At 42.0% G+C, this 18,638-nt stretch overlaps 1 protein-coding gene across 4 annotated transcripts in view; it reads left to right on the top strand.

Annotated features, from left to right (window-relative positions):
- Window positions 1-15,442, top strand: part of atp2b3b (ATPase plasma membrane Ca2+ transporting 3b) — a 347,919-nt gene extending 332,477 nt beyond the window's left edge. For 3 of the 4 annotated variants that reach the window (XM_034172060.1, XM_034172063.1, XM_034172062.1), the window contains one exon: window positions 14,230-15,442. In XM_034172060.1, coding sequence (XP_034027951.1) covers window positions 14,230-14,712 — 483 coding nt within the window. In that variant the 3' untranslated portion in view covers window positions 14,713-15,442. The remainder of the gene's footprint in view (window positions 1-14,229) is intronic. The other variant, XM_034172061.1, reaches the window with a different exon arrangement.
- Window positions 15,443-18,638: the final 3,196 nt, after the last annotated feature.

Raw genomic sequence — 18,638 nt, 5'->3', positions numbered from 1 at the left:
CTGTGATGGCATGGGGGTGTGTTAGTGCCCATGGCATGGGCAACTTACACATCTGTGATGGCACCATCAATGCTGAAAGGTACATCCAGGTTTTGGAGCAACACATGCTGCCATCCAAGCAACGTCTTTTTCGAAATGTGTGGCGCATTATGAAGTGCAAAATACGACAACGGAGACCCCGGACTGTTGAACAACTGAAGTCGTACATCAAGCAAGAATGGGAAAGAATTCCACATGCAAAGCTTCAACAATTAGTGTCCTCAGTTCCCAAACGCTTATTGAGTGTTGTTAGAAGGAAAGGTGATGTAACACAGTGTTAAACATACCACTGTCCCAGCTTTTTTGAAACGTGTTGCAGGCATCCATTTCAAAAGCAAATATTTGCACAAAAATAAAGTTTATCAGTTTGAACATTAAATACGAGGTCTGTCCAAAAAGTATCGTACCTTTTTATTTTTTTCAAAAACTATATGGATTTGAATCACGTGTGATTACATCAGCCAAGCTTGAACCTTTGTGCGCATGCGTGAGTTTTTCCACGCCTGTCGGTTGCGTCATTCGCCTGTGGGCAGGCTTTGAGTGAGCACTGGTCCACCCCTCCCGTCGGATTTCTTTTGTCTGAGAACTTGCTGAGAGGCTGCCGCTTTGCTCCATGAAATTTTTTTCAGAAACTGTTAGAGACAGGCAGTTGGAAACCATTCGATAGATTCAGCTGGATATCGGTGAGGATTCTGTCGGCATCACGCGGATTATGGACTGTTAAAACCTTTTTAAAGATGGTCCACAGCGGCGGAGGGCACGCGGCGCGCCGAGCAGCCATCGACAGGCAGGATCGACCAGATCATTTCTAAATTGAATGCTGTGTTGATCCAGGACATCATGTGACTACCACAGAAATGGCAACAGAGCTGGACATAGCACTTTTGCGGCACATTCCACTGTTACAGATTTTGTAATGAAAGACGTGCGGAGGATTTCGCGCGTTGGCACGAAGCAGCTCAGGACGTGCAGCAAAAAAACACCTCCGTCTTGGAAGTCTCACAAGACATGTTGGGGCATGTCCAGCTGTTTCTCTGATACTCACTTGACTGAAAGCCATCAAAGCCGTCTGAATCTTCTTCCAACACTTATTCATGTACTCATAAGATATTCTAAATGATAATGTACTACAATTTGTGTAAATGCTATACAAATACTTTTTAGAAAATACAGCCTGGTTAATAATTTCCCTCTAGCCTTCAAGCCTATTAGAACTTAACTAATGCTGTAATCGGAAATAGATATCAACACAGGGTCGCCTCACATTCCGAGTCAACATGACTTTGATTTATTCATGTACTCATAACATATTCTAAATGATAATGCACTACAATCTGTGTGTAAATATTTCATAAAATCAGTGCCAACAAGAGAGTCATTGATAATATTCCCATGGTTTGTTTTACTTTTTGAAGATGTCCCAACACATCTCCAGGAATGATAAACTTATGTCATCTGTAAAAAATACTGTTGTTCACACAATAGATAATTTAGGTGTATTACTGCAACTTTCACCTCCCCCACCATTTCAATTCCTGAACTAATCCATTTAGGTCTGAATGCATAACTGCATTTGTCCAGTTTTGCAGCTCACAATGAATGAAATCACACGGAATCAGTCTTCATTAAAATAAATTCTGTCCGGCATCTGGTCTGTAAATATTTGCTGTTTGCTGCCTGGACATTTTACAGGCTGTTCACAGCTACGTCTGTGCAGGGCTCTAGTCACCGCCACAGGTTCTCCTTTTATCGTACTTCAAACTAACACGCTCGCCATGTCTGCTTTTTCTCCATGTGTGCCTAACGACCTTCCTCACCCATGTGTATGCGTGTGCATGTACGTGTGCCACTGTGCCATGATCTCGCTGACCACATCAACCACACATGCACATTTGTCCAACGTGCATCTGCTGCTTTTGTGGTATTTGTGGTGGTGCCTGCTTCTATTTTGTTTGGTCTGGTTGTCGTATGAGAACTGACAAAAATAAAAACCTGTCATTAACCAACTCATTTTGAAACAATTTCTGGATTTCATTTTCACTTTTGCCTTTTGAGACACACAGGATCAGGTGGAAACATATTTTACAAAAATTCACTGCAAAAATGTGCTGAGTTTTTGTTTGCTTGTTTGGTGGTGGGGGAGGGGTTGTCTTCAGAAATTTATTAAAGTGTACGCTTTGTGCAGAGAGCTCTGCATAAAGTTGCTGGTAATTTGTACAAAGACAATGTTTGTCAATTTCAATAACAGTTAAAAATGAATGTTATAAAGGTTAACATATGTGGTGTTAGAGCCACTGTTGGGAAGCAAATTCTGAGATTTTGAGAATAAAATCCAAATATTTTGTGATGGAAACATTTTTAACTGCAACAAGTGGGCTTCTTATTCTTCAAGAAAGTGGCTTCTTCAGTTTCTGCTTGCACAGCAACAATAGTAATTTTATTTATATAGCACTTCTGGGGAAAATATTTCAAAGCGCTCTATTAAATAAAATTATAAAAGTTTAAACATTCATACAAACATTAAAAACCATCACACATAAAAATGAATTAAAATATGCACAAATTGCAAATACAGCATACATACCAACAAATATACACTGAAAAAATATAAATACAACACTTTTGGTTTTGTTCCCATTTTTCATGAGCTGAACTCAAAGATCTTAAACAATTTCTATATACACTAAAGACCTATTTCTCTCAAATTTTGTTCACAAATGTGTCTAAATCTGTGTTAGTGAGCACTTCTCCTTGCCCGAGATAATCCATCCCACCTCACTGGCGTGGCATATCAAGATGCTGATTAGACAGCATGATTATTGCACAGGTGTGCCTTAGGCTGGCCACAATAAAAGGCCACTCTGAAATGTTCAGTTTTATCACACAGCACAATGCCACAGATGTCCTCCAGAGCTGTTGCCTGTGAATTGAATGTTCATTTCTATACCATAAGCCGTCTCCAAAGGGGTTTCAGAGAAATTGGCAGTACATACAACTGGCCTCACAACTGCAGACCACGTGTAACCACACCACCCCAGGACCTCCACATGCAGCATGTTCACCTCCAAGATCATCTGAGACCAGCCACCTGGACAGCTGCTGTAACAATCAGTTTGTAGAACCAAAGAATTTCTGCACAAACTGTCTGAAACCTCTCAGGGAAGCTCATCTGCATGCCCGATGATCTCAAACTGACTACAGTTCATTGTGGTAACCGAACTGAGTGGGCAAATGCTCACATTTGATGGAATCTGGCTGCTGATCAACTCTATGTGAAGGAGATGCGTTGTACTGTGTGAGGAAAATGGTGGTCACACCAGATACTGACTGGTTTTCTGACCCTCCCCAGACTCCCCCAATAAGGCAAAACTGCACAGTGTCAGAGTGGCCTTTTATTGTGGCCAGCCTAAGGCACACCTGTGCAATATTCATGCTGTCTAATCAGCATCTTGATATGCCACACCTGTGAGGTGGGATGGATTATCTCGGCAAAGGAGAAGTACTCACTAACACAGATTTCGACAGATTTGTGAACAATATTTGAGAGAAATAGGTCTTTTGTGTATATAAAAAATATTTTTGAGTTCAGATCATGAAAAATGGGAGCAAAAACAAAAGTGTTGTCTTTATAGTTTTTGTTCAGTGTAGTTAAAGTGAAATTAAAATATAACTAATAATGAGCAACAGAAAACAAATATGTAATCAGATGTGGTTTCAGTGGACTTTCTAATGTCAAGCAGGAAATTCTTCCACAAGGTAGGAGTATGATATGCAAAGGCTCTCAAGCCTGTCGACGACTTCTTAACTCTAGCTATGCAACCTAAGTGAATGCACCATCACTGCTTCGCTTTTTCTTTTTTTTTTTTTTTGAACACGGACGGAAGCCAGAAAGTACATTTCTACTGCAACAATCATGGAGGTCTGTGAGAACAGCAGCAAGCAGTTGGAGGAGATTTTTGACCCACCTAAAACATTTAAATCAGGCATTTGTAGATACTTTGGCTTTTTAAAAAAGATAGGAAACTTGACAAGACGCAGGTCATATGTAATAAATGCTGTGCTGCTAAACCTGACACTGGCAGTACGACAAATTTAGGAACTCACTTGAAGAGAAAGCACGGTATCGATACGGCCACCACCGCTCCCCCTCTGAAGCAGACTGTAAACCAAGCTTCAGCAAAACTGGTGACAAAAGTAGCTCAAATTAGTTTTGCTAAGGCGGTACTCTGAAAGTGTTGAAAGTCTCACTTTAAGTCACTCATTGAGAGTGATGTTGTCTTAGTTTTTACTATACTGTTTAAGTTCTAACAGTGTGATGAAATTGGTTCCAAATCTGAGGGAACCGATTCCTGTTCCTTAATGTTGAATCTGGTAAATTTGTTGCTTATAAGGAATAAAACAAATCCTCTGCCTCTAGAAGAATCAGAAAAAAAAGAAGAATACCATAGTACCATGATGAGTACCAATGATCTCCCTGCGTCAATAAAACAGTCAGATTCTGTGGAGATTTTCAAGTCCAGACTTAAGACGCACTTATTTTCCCTTTCACATGGCTAGCATACTGGTACAGTTTTGTTTTACGCTTTTTACTCTTTTAATTCATGTTATTAGTAATTGGAGCGGGCTGCGGCCTCAACTTTACCTAAATTCTGGGTCTTTTAGTGAAGTTTAGGGCTAGTGGCCGGTGATCACCTTAGTATTTCTCTGTTTTTCTTGTTGTTTAGTGCTGGAAAATTATACAGTATTTTTTGTCTTTCTGATGCCTGATTCTGTTTTTTCTCTGTTTAAGGTGCAGCTCCATCCAGAGATGGGAGTTGTATTTGTGTTGGCGACCCTCCTGTCCTGTGCGCCAATAGCATTTCTTGTATACTCGTCCATGAATTGTTCTGTGAATTGTTCTGTAATTTATGTTTGTAGCATGGCCCAAGCAGAGGGTCACCCCTTTGAGTCTGGTCTGCTTGAGGTTTCTTCCTCAGAGGGAGTTTTTCCTTAACACTGTTGCTCTGGTTGGTAAGGTTAGACCTTACTTGTGTGAAGCGCTTTGAGGCAACTCTGTTGTGATTTGGTGCTATATAAATCAAAATAAATTGAAAAAAAAAATACCATACTGAATCTATTTAAATTTTTGGTATAATTTCTTTGCATCATGTTGAATCGCGTTGTATCACATTGTGAGGAATTGAATGGCCATCAAATACAGTAGTGTTCAGAATAATAGTAGTGCTATGTGACTAAAAAGATTAATTCAGGTTTTGAGTATATTTCTTATTGTTACATGGGAAACAAGGTACCAGTAGATTCAGTAGATTCTCACAAATCCAACAAGACCAAGCATTCATGATATGCACACTCTTAAGGCTATGAAATTGGGCTATTAGTAAAAATAAAAAAGGAGAAAAGGGGGTGTTCACAATAATAGTAGCATCTGCTGTTGATGCTACAAACTCAAAACTATTATGTTCAAACTGCTTTTTTAGCAATCCTGTGAATCACTAAACTAGTATTTAGCTGTATGACCACAGTTTTTCATGATTTCTCCACATCTGCGAGGCATGGAGTCAACCAACTTGTGGCACCTTTCAGCTGTTATTCCACTCCAAGATTCTTTAACAGCATTCCACAATTCATTCACATTTCTTGGTTTTGCTTCAGAAACAGCTTTTTTGATGTCACCCCACAAGTTCTCAATTGGATTTAGGTCCAGGGATTGGGCAGGCCACTCCAAAACATTAATTTTGTTGGTTTGGAACCAAGATTTTGCTTGTTTACTATCAATCAATCAATCAATCAATTTTTTTTTTTTTAATATAGCGCCAAATCACAACAAACAGTTGCCCCAAGGCGCTTTATATTGTAAGGCAAGGCCATACAATAATGATGTAAAACCCCAACGGTCAAAACGACCCCCTGTGAGCAAGCACTTGGCCACAGTGGGAAGGAAAAACTCCCTTTTAACAGGAAGAAACCTCCAGCAGAACCAGGCTCAGGGAGGGGCAGTCTTCTGCTGGGACTGGTTGGGGCTGAGGGAGAGAACCAGGAAAAAGACATGCTGTGGAGGGGAGCAGAGATCGATCACTAATGATTAAATGCAGAGTGGTGCATACAGAGCAAAAAGAGAAAGAAACAGTGCATCATGGGAACCCCCCAGCAGTCTACGTCTATAGCAGCATAACTAAGGGATGGTTCAGGGTCACCTGATCCAGCCCTAACTATAAGCTTTAGCAAAAAGGAAAGTTTTAAGCCTAATCTTAAAAGTAGAGAGGGTGTCTGTCTCCCTGATCTGAATTGGGAGCTGGTTCCACAGGAGAGGAGCCTGAAAGCTGAAGGCTCTGCCTCCCATTCTACTCTTACAAACCCTAGGAACTACAAGTAAGCCTGCAGTCTGAGAGCGAAGCGCTCTATTGGGGTGATATGGTACTACAAGGTCCCTAAGATAAGATGGGACCTGATTATTCAAAACCTTATAAGTAAGAAGAAGAATTTTAAATTCTATTCTAGAATTAACAGGAAGCCAATGAAGAGAGGCCAATATGGGTGAGATATGCTCTCTCCTTCTAGTCCCCGTCAGTACTCTAGCTGCAGCATTTTGAATTAACTGAAGGCTTTTTAGGGAACTTTTAGGACAACCTGATAATAATGAATTACAATAGTCCAGCCTAGAGGAAATAAATGCATGAATTAGTTTTTCAGCATCACTCTGAGACAAGACCTTTCTGATTTTAGAGATATTGCGTAAATGCAAAAAAGCAGTCCTACATATTTGTTTAATATGCGCTTTGAATGACATATCCTGATCAAAAATGACTCCAAGATTTCTCACAGCATTACTAGAGGTCAGGGTAATGCCATCCAGAGTAAGGATCTGGTTAGACACCATGTTTCTAAGATTTGTGGGGCCAAGTACAATAACTTCAGTTTTATCTGAGTTTAAAAACAGGAAATTAGAGGTCATCCATGTCTTTATGTCTGTAAGACAATCCTGCAGTTTAGCTAATTGGTGTGTGTCCTCTGGCTTCATGGATAAAGCTGGGTATCATCTGCGTAACAATGAAAATTTAAGCAATACCGTCTAATAATACTGCCTAAGGGAAGCATATATAAAGTGAATAAAATTGGTCCTAGCACAGAACCTTGTGGAACTCCATAATTAACTTTAGTCTGTGAAGAAGATTCCCCATTTACATGAACAAATTGTAATCTATTAGACAAATATGATTCAAACCACCGCAGCGCAGTGCCTTTAATACCTATGGCATGCTCTAATCTCTGTAATAAAATTTTATGGTCAACAGTATCAAAAGCAGCACTGAGGTCTAACAGAACAAGCACAGAGATGAGTCCACTGTCCGAGGCCATAAGAAGATCATTTGTAACCTTCACTAATGCTGTTTCTGTACTATGATGAATTCTAAAACCTGACTGAAACTCTTCAAATAGACCATTCCTCTGCAGATGATCAGTTAACTGTTTTACAACTACCCTTTCAAGAATTTTTGAGAGAAAAGGAAGGTTGGAGATTGGCCTATAATTAGCTAAGATAGCTGGGTCAAGTGATGGCTTTTTAAGTAATGGTTTAATTACTGCCACCTTAAAAGCCTGTGGTACATAGCCAACTAACAAAGATAGATTGATCATATTTAAGATCGAAGCATTAAATAATGGTAGGGCTTCCTTGAGCAGCCTGGTAGGAATTGGGTCTAATAAACATGTTGATGGTTTGGATGAAGTAACTAATGAAAATAACTCAGACAGAACAATCGGAGAGAAAGAGTCTAACCAAATACCGGCATCACTGAAAGCAGCCAAAGATAACGATACGTCTTTGGGATGGTTATGAGTAATTTTTTCTCTAATAGTTAAAATTTTGTTAGCAAAGAAAGTCATGAAGTCATTACTAGTTAAAGTTAATGGAATACTCAGCTCAATAGAGCTCTGACTCTTTGTCAGCCTGGCTACAGTGCTGAAAAGAAACCTGGGGTTGTTCTTATTTTCTTCAATTAGTGATGAGTAGAAAGATGTCCTAGCTTTACGGAGGGCTTTTTTATAGAGCAACAGACTCTTTTTCCAGGCTAAGTGAAGATCTTCTAAATTAGTGAGACGCCATTTCCTCTCCAACTTACGGGTTATCTGCTTTAAGCTACGAGTTTGTGAGTTATACCACGGAGTCAGACACTTCTGATTTATAGCTCTCTTTTTCAGAGGAGCTACAGCATCCAAAGTTGTCTTCAATGAGGATGTAAAACTATTGACGAGATACTCTATCTCCCTTACAGAGTTTAGGTAGCTACTCTGCACTGTGTTGTTATATGGCATTAGAGAACATAAAGAAGGAATCATATCCTTAAACCTAGTTACAGCGCTTTCTGAAAGACTTCTAGTGTAATGAAACTTATTCCCTACTGCTGGGTAGTCCATCAGAGTAAATGTAAATGTTATTAAGAAATGATCAGACAGAAGGGAGTTTTCAGGGAATACTGTTAAGTGTTCTATTTCCATACCATAAGTCAGAACAAGATCTAAGATATGATTAAAGTGGTGGGTGGACTCATTTACTTTTTGAGCAAAGCCAATAGAGTCTAATAATAGATTAAATGCAGTGTTGAGGCTGTCATTCTCAGCATCTGTGTGGATGTTAAAATCGCCCACTATAATTATCTTATCTGAGCTAAGCACTAAGTCAGACAAAAGGTCTGAAAATTCACAGAGAAACTCACAGTAACGACCAGGTAGACGATAGATAATAACAAATAAAACTGGTTTTTGGGACTTCCAATTTGGATGGACAAGACTAAGAGACAAGCTTTCAAATGAATTAAAGCTCTGTCTGGGTTTTTGATTAATTAATAAACTGGAATGGAAGATTGCTGCTAATCCTCCGCCCCGGCCCGTGCTACGAGCATTCTGACAGTTAGTGTGACTCGGGGGTGTTGACTCATTTAAACTAACATATTCATCCTGCTGTAACCAGGTTTCTGTTAGGCAGAATAAATCAATATGTTGATCAATTATTATATCATTTACCAACAGGGACTTAGAAGAGAGAGACCTAATGTTTAATAGACCACATTTAACTGTTTTAGTCTGTGGTGCAGTTGAAGGCGCTATATTATTTTTTCTTTTTGAATTTTTATGCTTAAATAGATTTTTGCTGGTTATTGGTAGTCTGGGAGCAGGCACCGTCTCTACGGGGATGGGGTAATGAGGGGATGGCAGGGGGAGAGAAGCTGCAGAGAGGTGTGTAAGACTACAACTCTGCTTCCTGGTCCCAACCCTGGATAGTCACGGTTTGGAGGATTTAAGAAAATTGGCCAGATTTCTAGAAATGAGAGCTGCTCCATCCAAAGTGGGATGGATGCCGTCTCTCCTAACAAGACCAGGTTTTCCCCAGAAGCTTTGCCAATTATCTATGAAGCCCACCTCATTTTTTGGACACCACTCAGACAGCCAGCAATTCAAGGAGAACATGCGGCTAAACATGTCACTCCCGGTCCGATTGGGGAGGGGCCCAGAGAAAACTACAGAGTCCGACATTGTTTTTGCAAAGTTACACACCGATTTAATGTTAATTTTAGTGACCTCCGATTGGCGTAACCGGGTGTCATTACTGCCGACGTGAATTACAATCTTACCAAATTTACGCTTAGCCTTAGCCAGCAGTTTCAAATTTCCTTCAATGTCGCCTGCTCTGGCCCCCGGAAGACAATTGACTATGGTTGCTGGTGTCGCTAACTTCACATTTCTCAAAACAGAGTCGCCAATAACCAGAGTTTGATCCTCGGCGGGTGTGTCGTCGAGTGGGGAAAAACGGTTAGAGATGTGAACGGGTTGGCGGTGTACACGGGGCTTCTGTTTAGGGCTACGCTTCCTCCTCACAGTCACCCAGTCGGCCTGCTTTCCCGGCTGCTCGGGATCTGCCAGGGGGTAACTAACGGCGGCTAAGCTACCTTGGTCCGCACCGACTACAGGGGCCTGGCTAACTGTAGAATTTTCCACGATGCGGAGCCGAGTCTCCAATTCGCCCAGCCTGGCCTCCAAAGCTACGAATAAGCTACACTTATTACAAGTACCGTTACTGCTAAAGGACGCCGAGGAATAACTAAACATTTCACACCCAGAGCAGAAAAGTGCGGGAGAGACAGGAGAAGCCGCCATGCTAAATCGGCTAAGAGCTAGTAGCTACGCTAAGCTAGCGGATTCCTAAAAACACGCGAAGTGAATAATGTGTAAATAATTTAGAGGTGATTCAGCAGAAGGAGTGCTTTAGTTAAGGCACGTAAAGATTACACTGGGAAACAAATCGTAATCTAGATAACTAGATCAATCTAACTGCGCAGATTAAACAGCTAACAGATACAGAAAAACACCGCTGTGCTCCGGAACAGGAAGTGATACAATACCGCAGTGAGAGCCAACCACCAGTACTAGTGGTTGGCTCTCACTGCGGTATTGTACTAGTTACTAGTGTGCTTTGGACCCAAAAAGAACAATTTTACTCCCATCAGTCCACAAAATATTCCTCCATTTCTCTTTAGGCCAGTTGATGTGTTCATTGGCAAATTGTAACCTCTTCTGCACGTCTTTTATTTAACAGAGGGACTTTGCGGGGGATTCTTGCAAATAAATTAGCTTCACACAGGCCTCTTCTAACTGTCACAGGACTTACAGGTAACTCCAAACTGTCTTTGATCATCCTGGAGCTGACCAATGGGTGAGCCTTTGCCATTCTGGTTGTTATTCTATCCATTTTGATGGTTGTTTTCTGTTTTCTTCCACACGTCTCTGTTTTGTTTTTTGTCCATTTTAAAGTATTGGAGATCAATGTAGATGAACAGCCTATAATTTTTTGCACCTGCGTATAAGTTTTCCCCTCTCTAATCAACTTTTTAATCAAACTACGCTGTTCTTCTGAACAATGTCTTGAACATCCCATTTTCCTCAGGCTTTCAAAGAGAAAAGCATGTTCAACAGGTGCTGGCTTCATCCTTAAATAGGGGACACCTGATTCACACCTGTTTGTTCCACAAAATTGACGAACTCACTGACTGAATGCCACGCTACTATTATTGTGAACACCCCTTTTCTACTTTTTTTTTTTACTAATAGCCCAATTTCATAGCCTTATGAGTGTGCATATCATGAATGCTTGGTCTTGTTGGATTTGTGAGAATCTACTGAGTCTACTGGTACCTTGTTTCCCATGTAACAATAAGAAATATACTCAAAACCTGGATTAATCTTTTTAGTCACATAGCACTACTATTATTCTGAACACTACTGTACATATCAAATCGCATTCAATTGGGAACAGAGGTGAATCGTATCCCATCGTCATTTATCACTAATGTATCGTATCACTGGGAGTGTATCGAAGTGCTTATGGAATCGTTGTCAATTACGAGAGTCACTTGCCTAGTGTGTAGGATGAGCCAGATTTGAAAGACAGGTCTGAATGCTATCCTGCTAGAAAGGAGTCCGGATTAAATCTGGCTCCAGCTAGATTGCCAGCCCCAGTCTGAATGGTACCTAGAATCTATATTACAATAGTTAATTTTGGAGGGCAAATAACATGAAGGATCAGATCTGAGTCCTTTCTTGTTTGAAGTGGTAATGGACAGGTTGATGGACAAGCTCAGACAGGGGTCTCCATGAACTGTAATGTTTGCAGATGGCATTGTGATTTGTAGCGTAGTGAGAGTGGAAGGCAGGTTGATATGAGCCTGGAGAGGCTGCAATATGCTCTGGTGAGAACGGGAATGAAAGTCAGTAGGAACAAGATGGAGTAGATGTGTGTGAATGGGGGAGCACAGTAAAGTAGAAAGTGCTGTGTTTACAGAGAATAGAGGTGGTGAAGGTAAAGTTTAAATACTTGGGATCAGCTAGTCACAGTAATGGAGAGAGGTAGACAGATGAAGAAGACAGTGTAGGCAGGGTGGAGTGATTGGAAAAAGGTGGCAGGAGTCTGCAAAAGTGACAGGGAAAGTTTACCAAGACCAGTTATGTTGTATGGCATAGAGACAGATCATTGCACTGTTATGATTAGACAATCTACACTCAACAAAACTATAAATACAACACTTTTGGTTTTGCTCCCATTTTGTATGAGATGAACTCAAAGATCTAAAACTTTTTCCACATACACAATATCACCATTTCCCTCAAATATTGTTCACAAACCAGTCTAAATCTGTGATAGTGAGCACTTCTCCTTTGCTGAGATAATCCATCCCACCTCACAGGTGTGCCATATCAAGATGCTGATTAGACACCATGATTAGTGCACAGGTGTGCCTTAGACTGCCCACAATAAAAGGCGCAGTTTTGTTTTATTGGGGGGGATACCAGTCAGTATCTGGTGTGACCACCATTTGCCTCATGCAGTGCAACACATCTCCTTCGCATAGAGTTGATCAGCTTGTCAATTGTGGCCTGTGGAATGTTGGTCCACTCCTCTTCAATGTCTGTGCGAAGTTGCTGGATATTGGCAGGAACTGGTACACGCTGTCGTATACGCCGGTCCAGAGCATCCCAAACATGCTCAATGGGTGACATGTCCGGTGAGTATGCCGGCCATGTAAGAACTGGGACATTTTCAGCTTCCAAGAATTGTGTACAGATCCTGGCAACATGGGGCCGTGCATTATCCTGCTGCAACATGAGGTGATGTTCTTGGATGTATGGCACAACAATGGGCCTCAGGATCTCGTCACAGTATCTCTGTGCATTCAAAATGCCATCAATAAAATGCACCTGTGTTCTTCGTCCATAACAGACGCCTGCCCATACCATAACCCCACCGCCACCATGGGCCACTCGATCCACAACACTGACATCAGAAAACTGCTCACCCACACGACGCCACACACGCTGTCTGCCATCTGCCCTGGACAGTGTGAACCGGGATTCATCCGTGAAGAGAACACCTCTCCAACGTGCCAAACGCCAGCAAATGTGAGCATTTGCCCACTCAAGTCGGTTACGACGACGAACTGGAGTCAGGTCGAGACCCCGATGAGGACGACGAGCATGCAGATGAGATGTGTGATAAAACTGCACTTTTCAGAGTGTCCTTTTATTGTGGACAGTCTAAGGCACACCTGTGCACTAATCATGGTGTCTAATCAGCATCTTGATATGGCACACCTGTGAGGTGGGATGGATTATCTCAGCAAAGGAGAAGTGCTCACTATCACAGATTTAGACTGGTTTGTGAACAATATTTGAGGGAAATGGTGATATTGTGTATGTAGAAAAAGTTTTAGATCTTTGAGTTCATCTCATACAAAATGGGAGCAAAACCAAAAGTGTTGCGTTTATATTTTTGTTGAGTATATCTGCAGGTCATCAGCATAACAGTGAAAGTCAATCCCATGTCTACGTAAGACCAAGAGGTGCGACATAAAGAGCAAACAGCAGTGGACCCGGAATGAATAAGTGGCAAAATGCATGGAGACCAATTAAAAAGTCCAGTTGCTGCAGAGTACACCTTTAGATTTGACCTCCCTGGAGGATTTGGAACCTTCAACTATTACAAGAGTAAGGTCAGAATATTATAAAAGTGAATTTTCTTCAGAATAGACACAATTTCTTGTATAATCCATGAGCCTCAGAGGCCTATACAGCATTGACTTCAACTTCTACTTCTGAAACCATATGATAAAAAACATTTTTAAATTGGCTTTCTGATGCAACAGAAACAGTGTGTTTGATGTACAATAACACAACTTTTTCAAGTATTATGTGCTGCTCAAAATATCATTCCATTATTAAAATATGACTACATTATTCTCATATGAGGAGAATTATTACTTTACTCTCAAAACATTAGGATTTATCCCCCCAAGTGGTTAGAACACTTATTTGTCTCATTTATCTCACATATACACACAAATGAAACCTTGTTTTTTTTGTTGTTGTTGTTTTTGTTATTTGGGATTACGTTTTCATATTCCAGAACTATTCTGAATGTGAGAACTGATTGGAGAACTATAAAGTTGAGGTACTGTTCCGAGGCAGGTACCTGGGATCAAATTAGGCTGTAGCCACCCGGTGCTGTGTGTCGGTCAGTTTGTCTGCTGGAGGACACAGTTCTGTCCCTGGGTTTCCCTTACTTCGTTTTTCTCCCCCGTGGATTATTTCTTATTTTCTCTTCTTCTTTCTTGTGGTCTTTTCCTCATCCTCATTGTCTGGCAGATGCGAGTGGTGAAAGCATTCCGTAGTTCGCTGTATGAGGGCCGGGAGAAACCAGAATCCCGCAACTCCATCCATAACTTCATGGCCCACCCAGAGTTCCTCATCAACGACCTCATCCACAACATCCCGCTGATCGACGACACCGATGTGGATGACGAATCAGAGCTCAGCAGATACCAGCACCTGCACCCGGCCCTCCGAAAGCCGCCACCCCCTCCCGCCCAGCCCCCGGCCCGTGTCCGTCCCACCCGCCCTTACCGCCAGCACAGCCTCCCGGTGACCCCCAGCAACAAAAACAACAACAACAACAGCAGCAGCAGCATTTCAGTAGTAACTAATGGCAACAGGAACAGCACGAATGCAGAAACCCTGATCAACCGAAGTCCCCATCACCAACACATTCATAACCACCATGGCAGGGACAGGCTGGTGAAAGCGGCTCCTCACATGTCTCATCTCTACTGTGTGGAGACCTCTTTATAACTGAGCTTAAAGTGGGTTGGGGGTCTTGGGGGGAGGCGAAGACACAAGGGAGCAGAGGAGAGGGCTGAGGACACATATGACATTTTCTCCATATCAGATCTCCCCGTAAAACAAGCAGAATGGAGTGAACGTACGAGGGTGGGACAGTAGGGAGTGGACAGTGGCCAAAGACTTCTGCTCGTAGCTCCCTGAGGACACTGAGACTTTCCCTCCCTTTGCTCTTGCCCTCTCAGTCTGACCTCCTAAAACTAAGGCCCCACCCTCAAACCCACCACCCCGTCTACCACCTTCCCCCCCTGAGGAACCCACCTGCCCCTGCCTGTTTTCATGCACACTCGTCACATGCAGAGTTCTGCATTTGCTGCACTGTCAGGAGCAGAGGTGGGTTGGGGAGGGACAGTGAAGGACACAGTTGGATCTAAAAGCTATACATCTCGCCATGCTTTGACAGAAGGGGGCCATGCAGCTGTGGGGGCCAAATCACTCCATTTCTGTGGGTGTCCAACATTAGAGTCGCTGTTATTCCCCGCCCACACATACACCTACCTGCCATGACATCACAGTCACATCACTGTCTCTGTCACTTTAAAAGCACCACTTTGCTTGTGATACGAGTAACGCTTTGTTAAAGCTTTAACTAGAGTTCAGCCATACCTATGCTCCGATTCATTTGTCAACATAACTGTGCTCATTTATTTCCTATAAATTCTTTTGCTTCTTTTACTGCTGCTCGTGAAATTTAAAAATTTGACATGGAATATTTTAGGTTCATTCCTCTCTCTCTTTCAGTGTGTATACGTGTATTGTCTCTTCTGAAAAACAAAACGCTAACAAAAACAAAAATTACAAGCAAAGATACTGTTCCTTTTAACAAAATATTAAATAGAATGGCTGCAAAAAAACATTCATGAAGAGGAAGAGATTCATGTATAATTTGAATGTCTGGGGAGTGACAACATGTCCGTCATGATTTTTTGTCAAGCCAAAGTTGTCAGTGCCGCCCCCATATGTCCACATGACCTACTCACCCTGCAGCCCACAGACGACACGGCACGTGGGCTTGAACTTTGATTTGTCGTACTCCTACGTCAAACCCATGCTTTTGGTTCACGGTTCCACTATTCACTTGGGACAAGCCCGTGCTGAAAACATCCCATCTTAATCACTCCACCATCATCTTCTTCTCTCTTGCTGTTCCTCAGTCTGCTTTACGTTTCTCCACCTCATTTTGTCTCCTGATATATTCTTAAAAGTTATTTTTGGGAAGAAAAGCTGAATGCTTTTGAAGCATCAACCCTTTAAACGCCATCAACCACACAATGGACAGGCGATGGCCCTTTAAGACTAACGTGCACTCACCAACGCTCAGCTGCTCACGTGCCATCGGATCACCTCCATCGTGCATCCTCACCATATGTCTGCCCTGGTGTAATCTGGTCATTTTGAACTGAAGAATCAGTGTCCTCGTTTTTGTTTTGGCCTGTTAGACTCAAAGCCTCCTTTGATCTAAGAGGTACGACCGCATCAACACACTTCAAACGTCACACACTCCCTCATCATCATCGTCATCAGTGTGGCGAGTGGATTGCACAACGCAAGAGCACACAGCAGTTTAAACAGAAATAAACACACACATACAGAGACGCGCTCGTCGCATCATATTCAGACACCATTCCCAACAACACCATTACACTGGGCGTGAGAGCGCCCTTCTGTGTCCCATGTTGCACTAGGTGTGGGTGAACCGCTGACATCTTGTGGCCTCGGAGCGCGACTGCAATGCAGTGAAAACCTTGAACCTCCCCTCTCCCTCTGTCCCTTTCCTACCTGCCCTCAGTTACCCTCTGAGAGTGATCAGGATGCCGCCGCCAGAGGACAATATGCAACAGACTGCCATGTGCACACCCAGATAGGGGATTGGAAATCATTGGGACGAGAAGACGTTTGCTTTGCTGGTTCTGTTTCAGGACATGCATTGCTCTCTGGGAAAACCCTTACATGCACAAAACTGTCTCTTTGAATGCTCATCATTAATGCTGCCGCCCTAACCTGACCAGGTGGCGGCGCTGTATCGCTCCCGCCTGTTTTGAAGCATGCATTTGGTATCATTAATGTCACTCTATGTGTTGGTAAATCATTTAAGCTTCTGTCACTCCCGTGTGCTACATCCTGCACCCAAACCTTTTCCACGTGACCACCTCTCAGCACAGTGTCCTGCCGCCCACAGAACACACGCACGGATGCAGCAGACAGGCGGTCCATCTGCAGCGGCGCCAACATCACCGTCCAGTACCAGCCGTCTACGTTCATCTGTCCAGCCGCGTCGATGCATCATGATGTTTTTCAGACGACTTCACACGCAAAAGCAAAACACAATGTGAAACAATATATTCATCAAAATTATAAAAGTGTATAACTGCACCACTCCTGTACAGATCGCCCAAATGTGCACATGTGCATCTTTTATTTACAGGTACTATGTTCCTGTTACACTTTATTTTTTTATGTTCATTTCTTTCAATCCTTTTGCTTTTTGTATAGAGAGGAACAACTAAATGGATGCGCTTGTATATTACTGTTATTATTATTATTTATTTTCTCCACCGGTGCTCCCGCTGATGGAAAAAGACAGTTGCACATTTTCCTGAGCAAACTCTGACGGCTGCGTTTTCTGTCCGATGAGCAGCCTCTGGCGTGTGCAGAGGCGCAGACAGTCTCTGTAAACAGTCAGGAGGAGATACAGATGTCATGTACCTCATTGTGATCTACAGGACTGCACACACGGGGGTCACAGGAAGGACGGCGGAGCGGAGGGAGACACAGAGCTAGAGATGACAGAAGTGCAGTGCACGTGCCACGTGCACTGTTTAGGCTGCTCTTTTAGATCTGCTCCAAGTCTTTACTGCCATCATGGAATGCAACAAAGGTTTTATGTTATTCATTACACATACTGCTGTACATACTGTGGGGATCCGTATCCCCCCCACCCCCTCCACTGCACAACACAGGGCTGCTCTGCAGACAGAAAATGCAGCCTTAACTGTGCTGAAATGAAAAAAAAAAAGACCAAAAAAAGAGAAAAATATCATAAAGACTATTGAATATATTAAAGAGTTACCTGCCTGTTATTTAAGTAAATATCTATATATGAGAAAGAACACACCTGTATACTGTAGACTAAATCTGTATGGAAATCTAAGAGAATTTAATGGGAATTAAATCCAACACCTTTTGTCTGTATGAAAGAAAAATACAAAGTATTCTACAATAATAACTTTGACAAAGTCTGTGTGGCTCTGTGCTTTTTTTTTTTTCTTTCTGAAAAGTTGCCATTCTGCCTGAAAGATGAGCAACAAGAATTTTCTTTCTCACCAAACAGCCTAACAGGTAGAGTTGATCCATTTAGTAATTAGTGACTCTCTGTATACAGCTGAAACCAAACAGACTTTTAGCTTTAATTTAATTGACAAAAATATTGTGTTAACCATGACGGAATTACAGCCATTTTAATGCACACTTCTTCACTTTTATTTAAGAGCTCCTCTAAACATAAGGATTATTGTTCTTTTAAAAATCATCACTTTTACAGCCAGTTTTCTTGTGACAAGTCAGTGGATGAACGCATGAACAAAGTCATGAATATGTCTTGGACTTCATTTACACTGATCATAAAGAAATACCAACAGTATGGTATGGCTGTTTTCAAGATCTGAGTGATTGTTGAAGAAAGAGACTAGTGAGGGAAGCCACCAAGACACCTCGAAGAAGTAACAATGTGCAGTGACTGTCATTGCAGAAGCTATGTATGCACAGCTTCTGCAATGACAGTTTTGACTGTTGTATCACCAGTTACAGCTTCATGGTGGATTGGAACAAAGATGGATTTTCATTCATGGTAAAAGATTAAAACTGGGTTTGAGTCTTTC

The sequence above is a fragment of the Thalassophryne amazonica genome, chromosome 6 (assembly GCF_902500255.1).
Source record: "Thalassophryne amazonica chromosome 6, fThaAma1.1, whole genome shotgun sequence".
In the NCBI taxonomy this organism is placed as follows: Eukaryota; Metazoa; Chordata; class Actinopteri; order Batrachoidiformes; family Batrachoididae; genus Thalassophryne; species Thalassophryne amazonica.
Note: the sequence above shows the minus strand (reverse complement) of the source record. Positions and strands in the feature narration are given on the sequence as shown.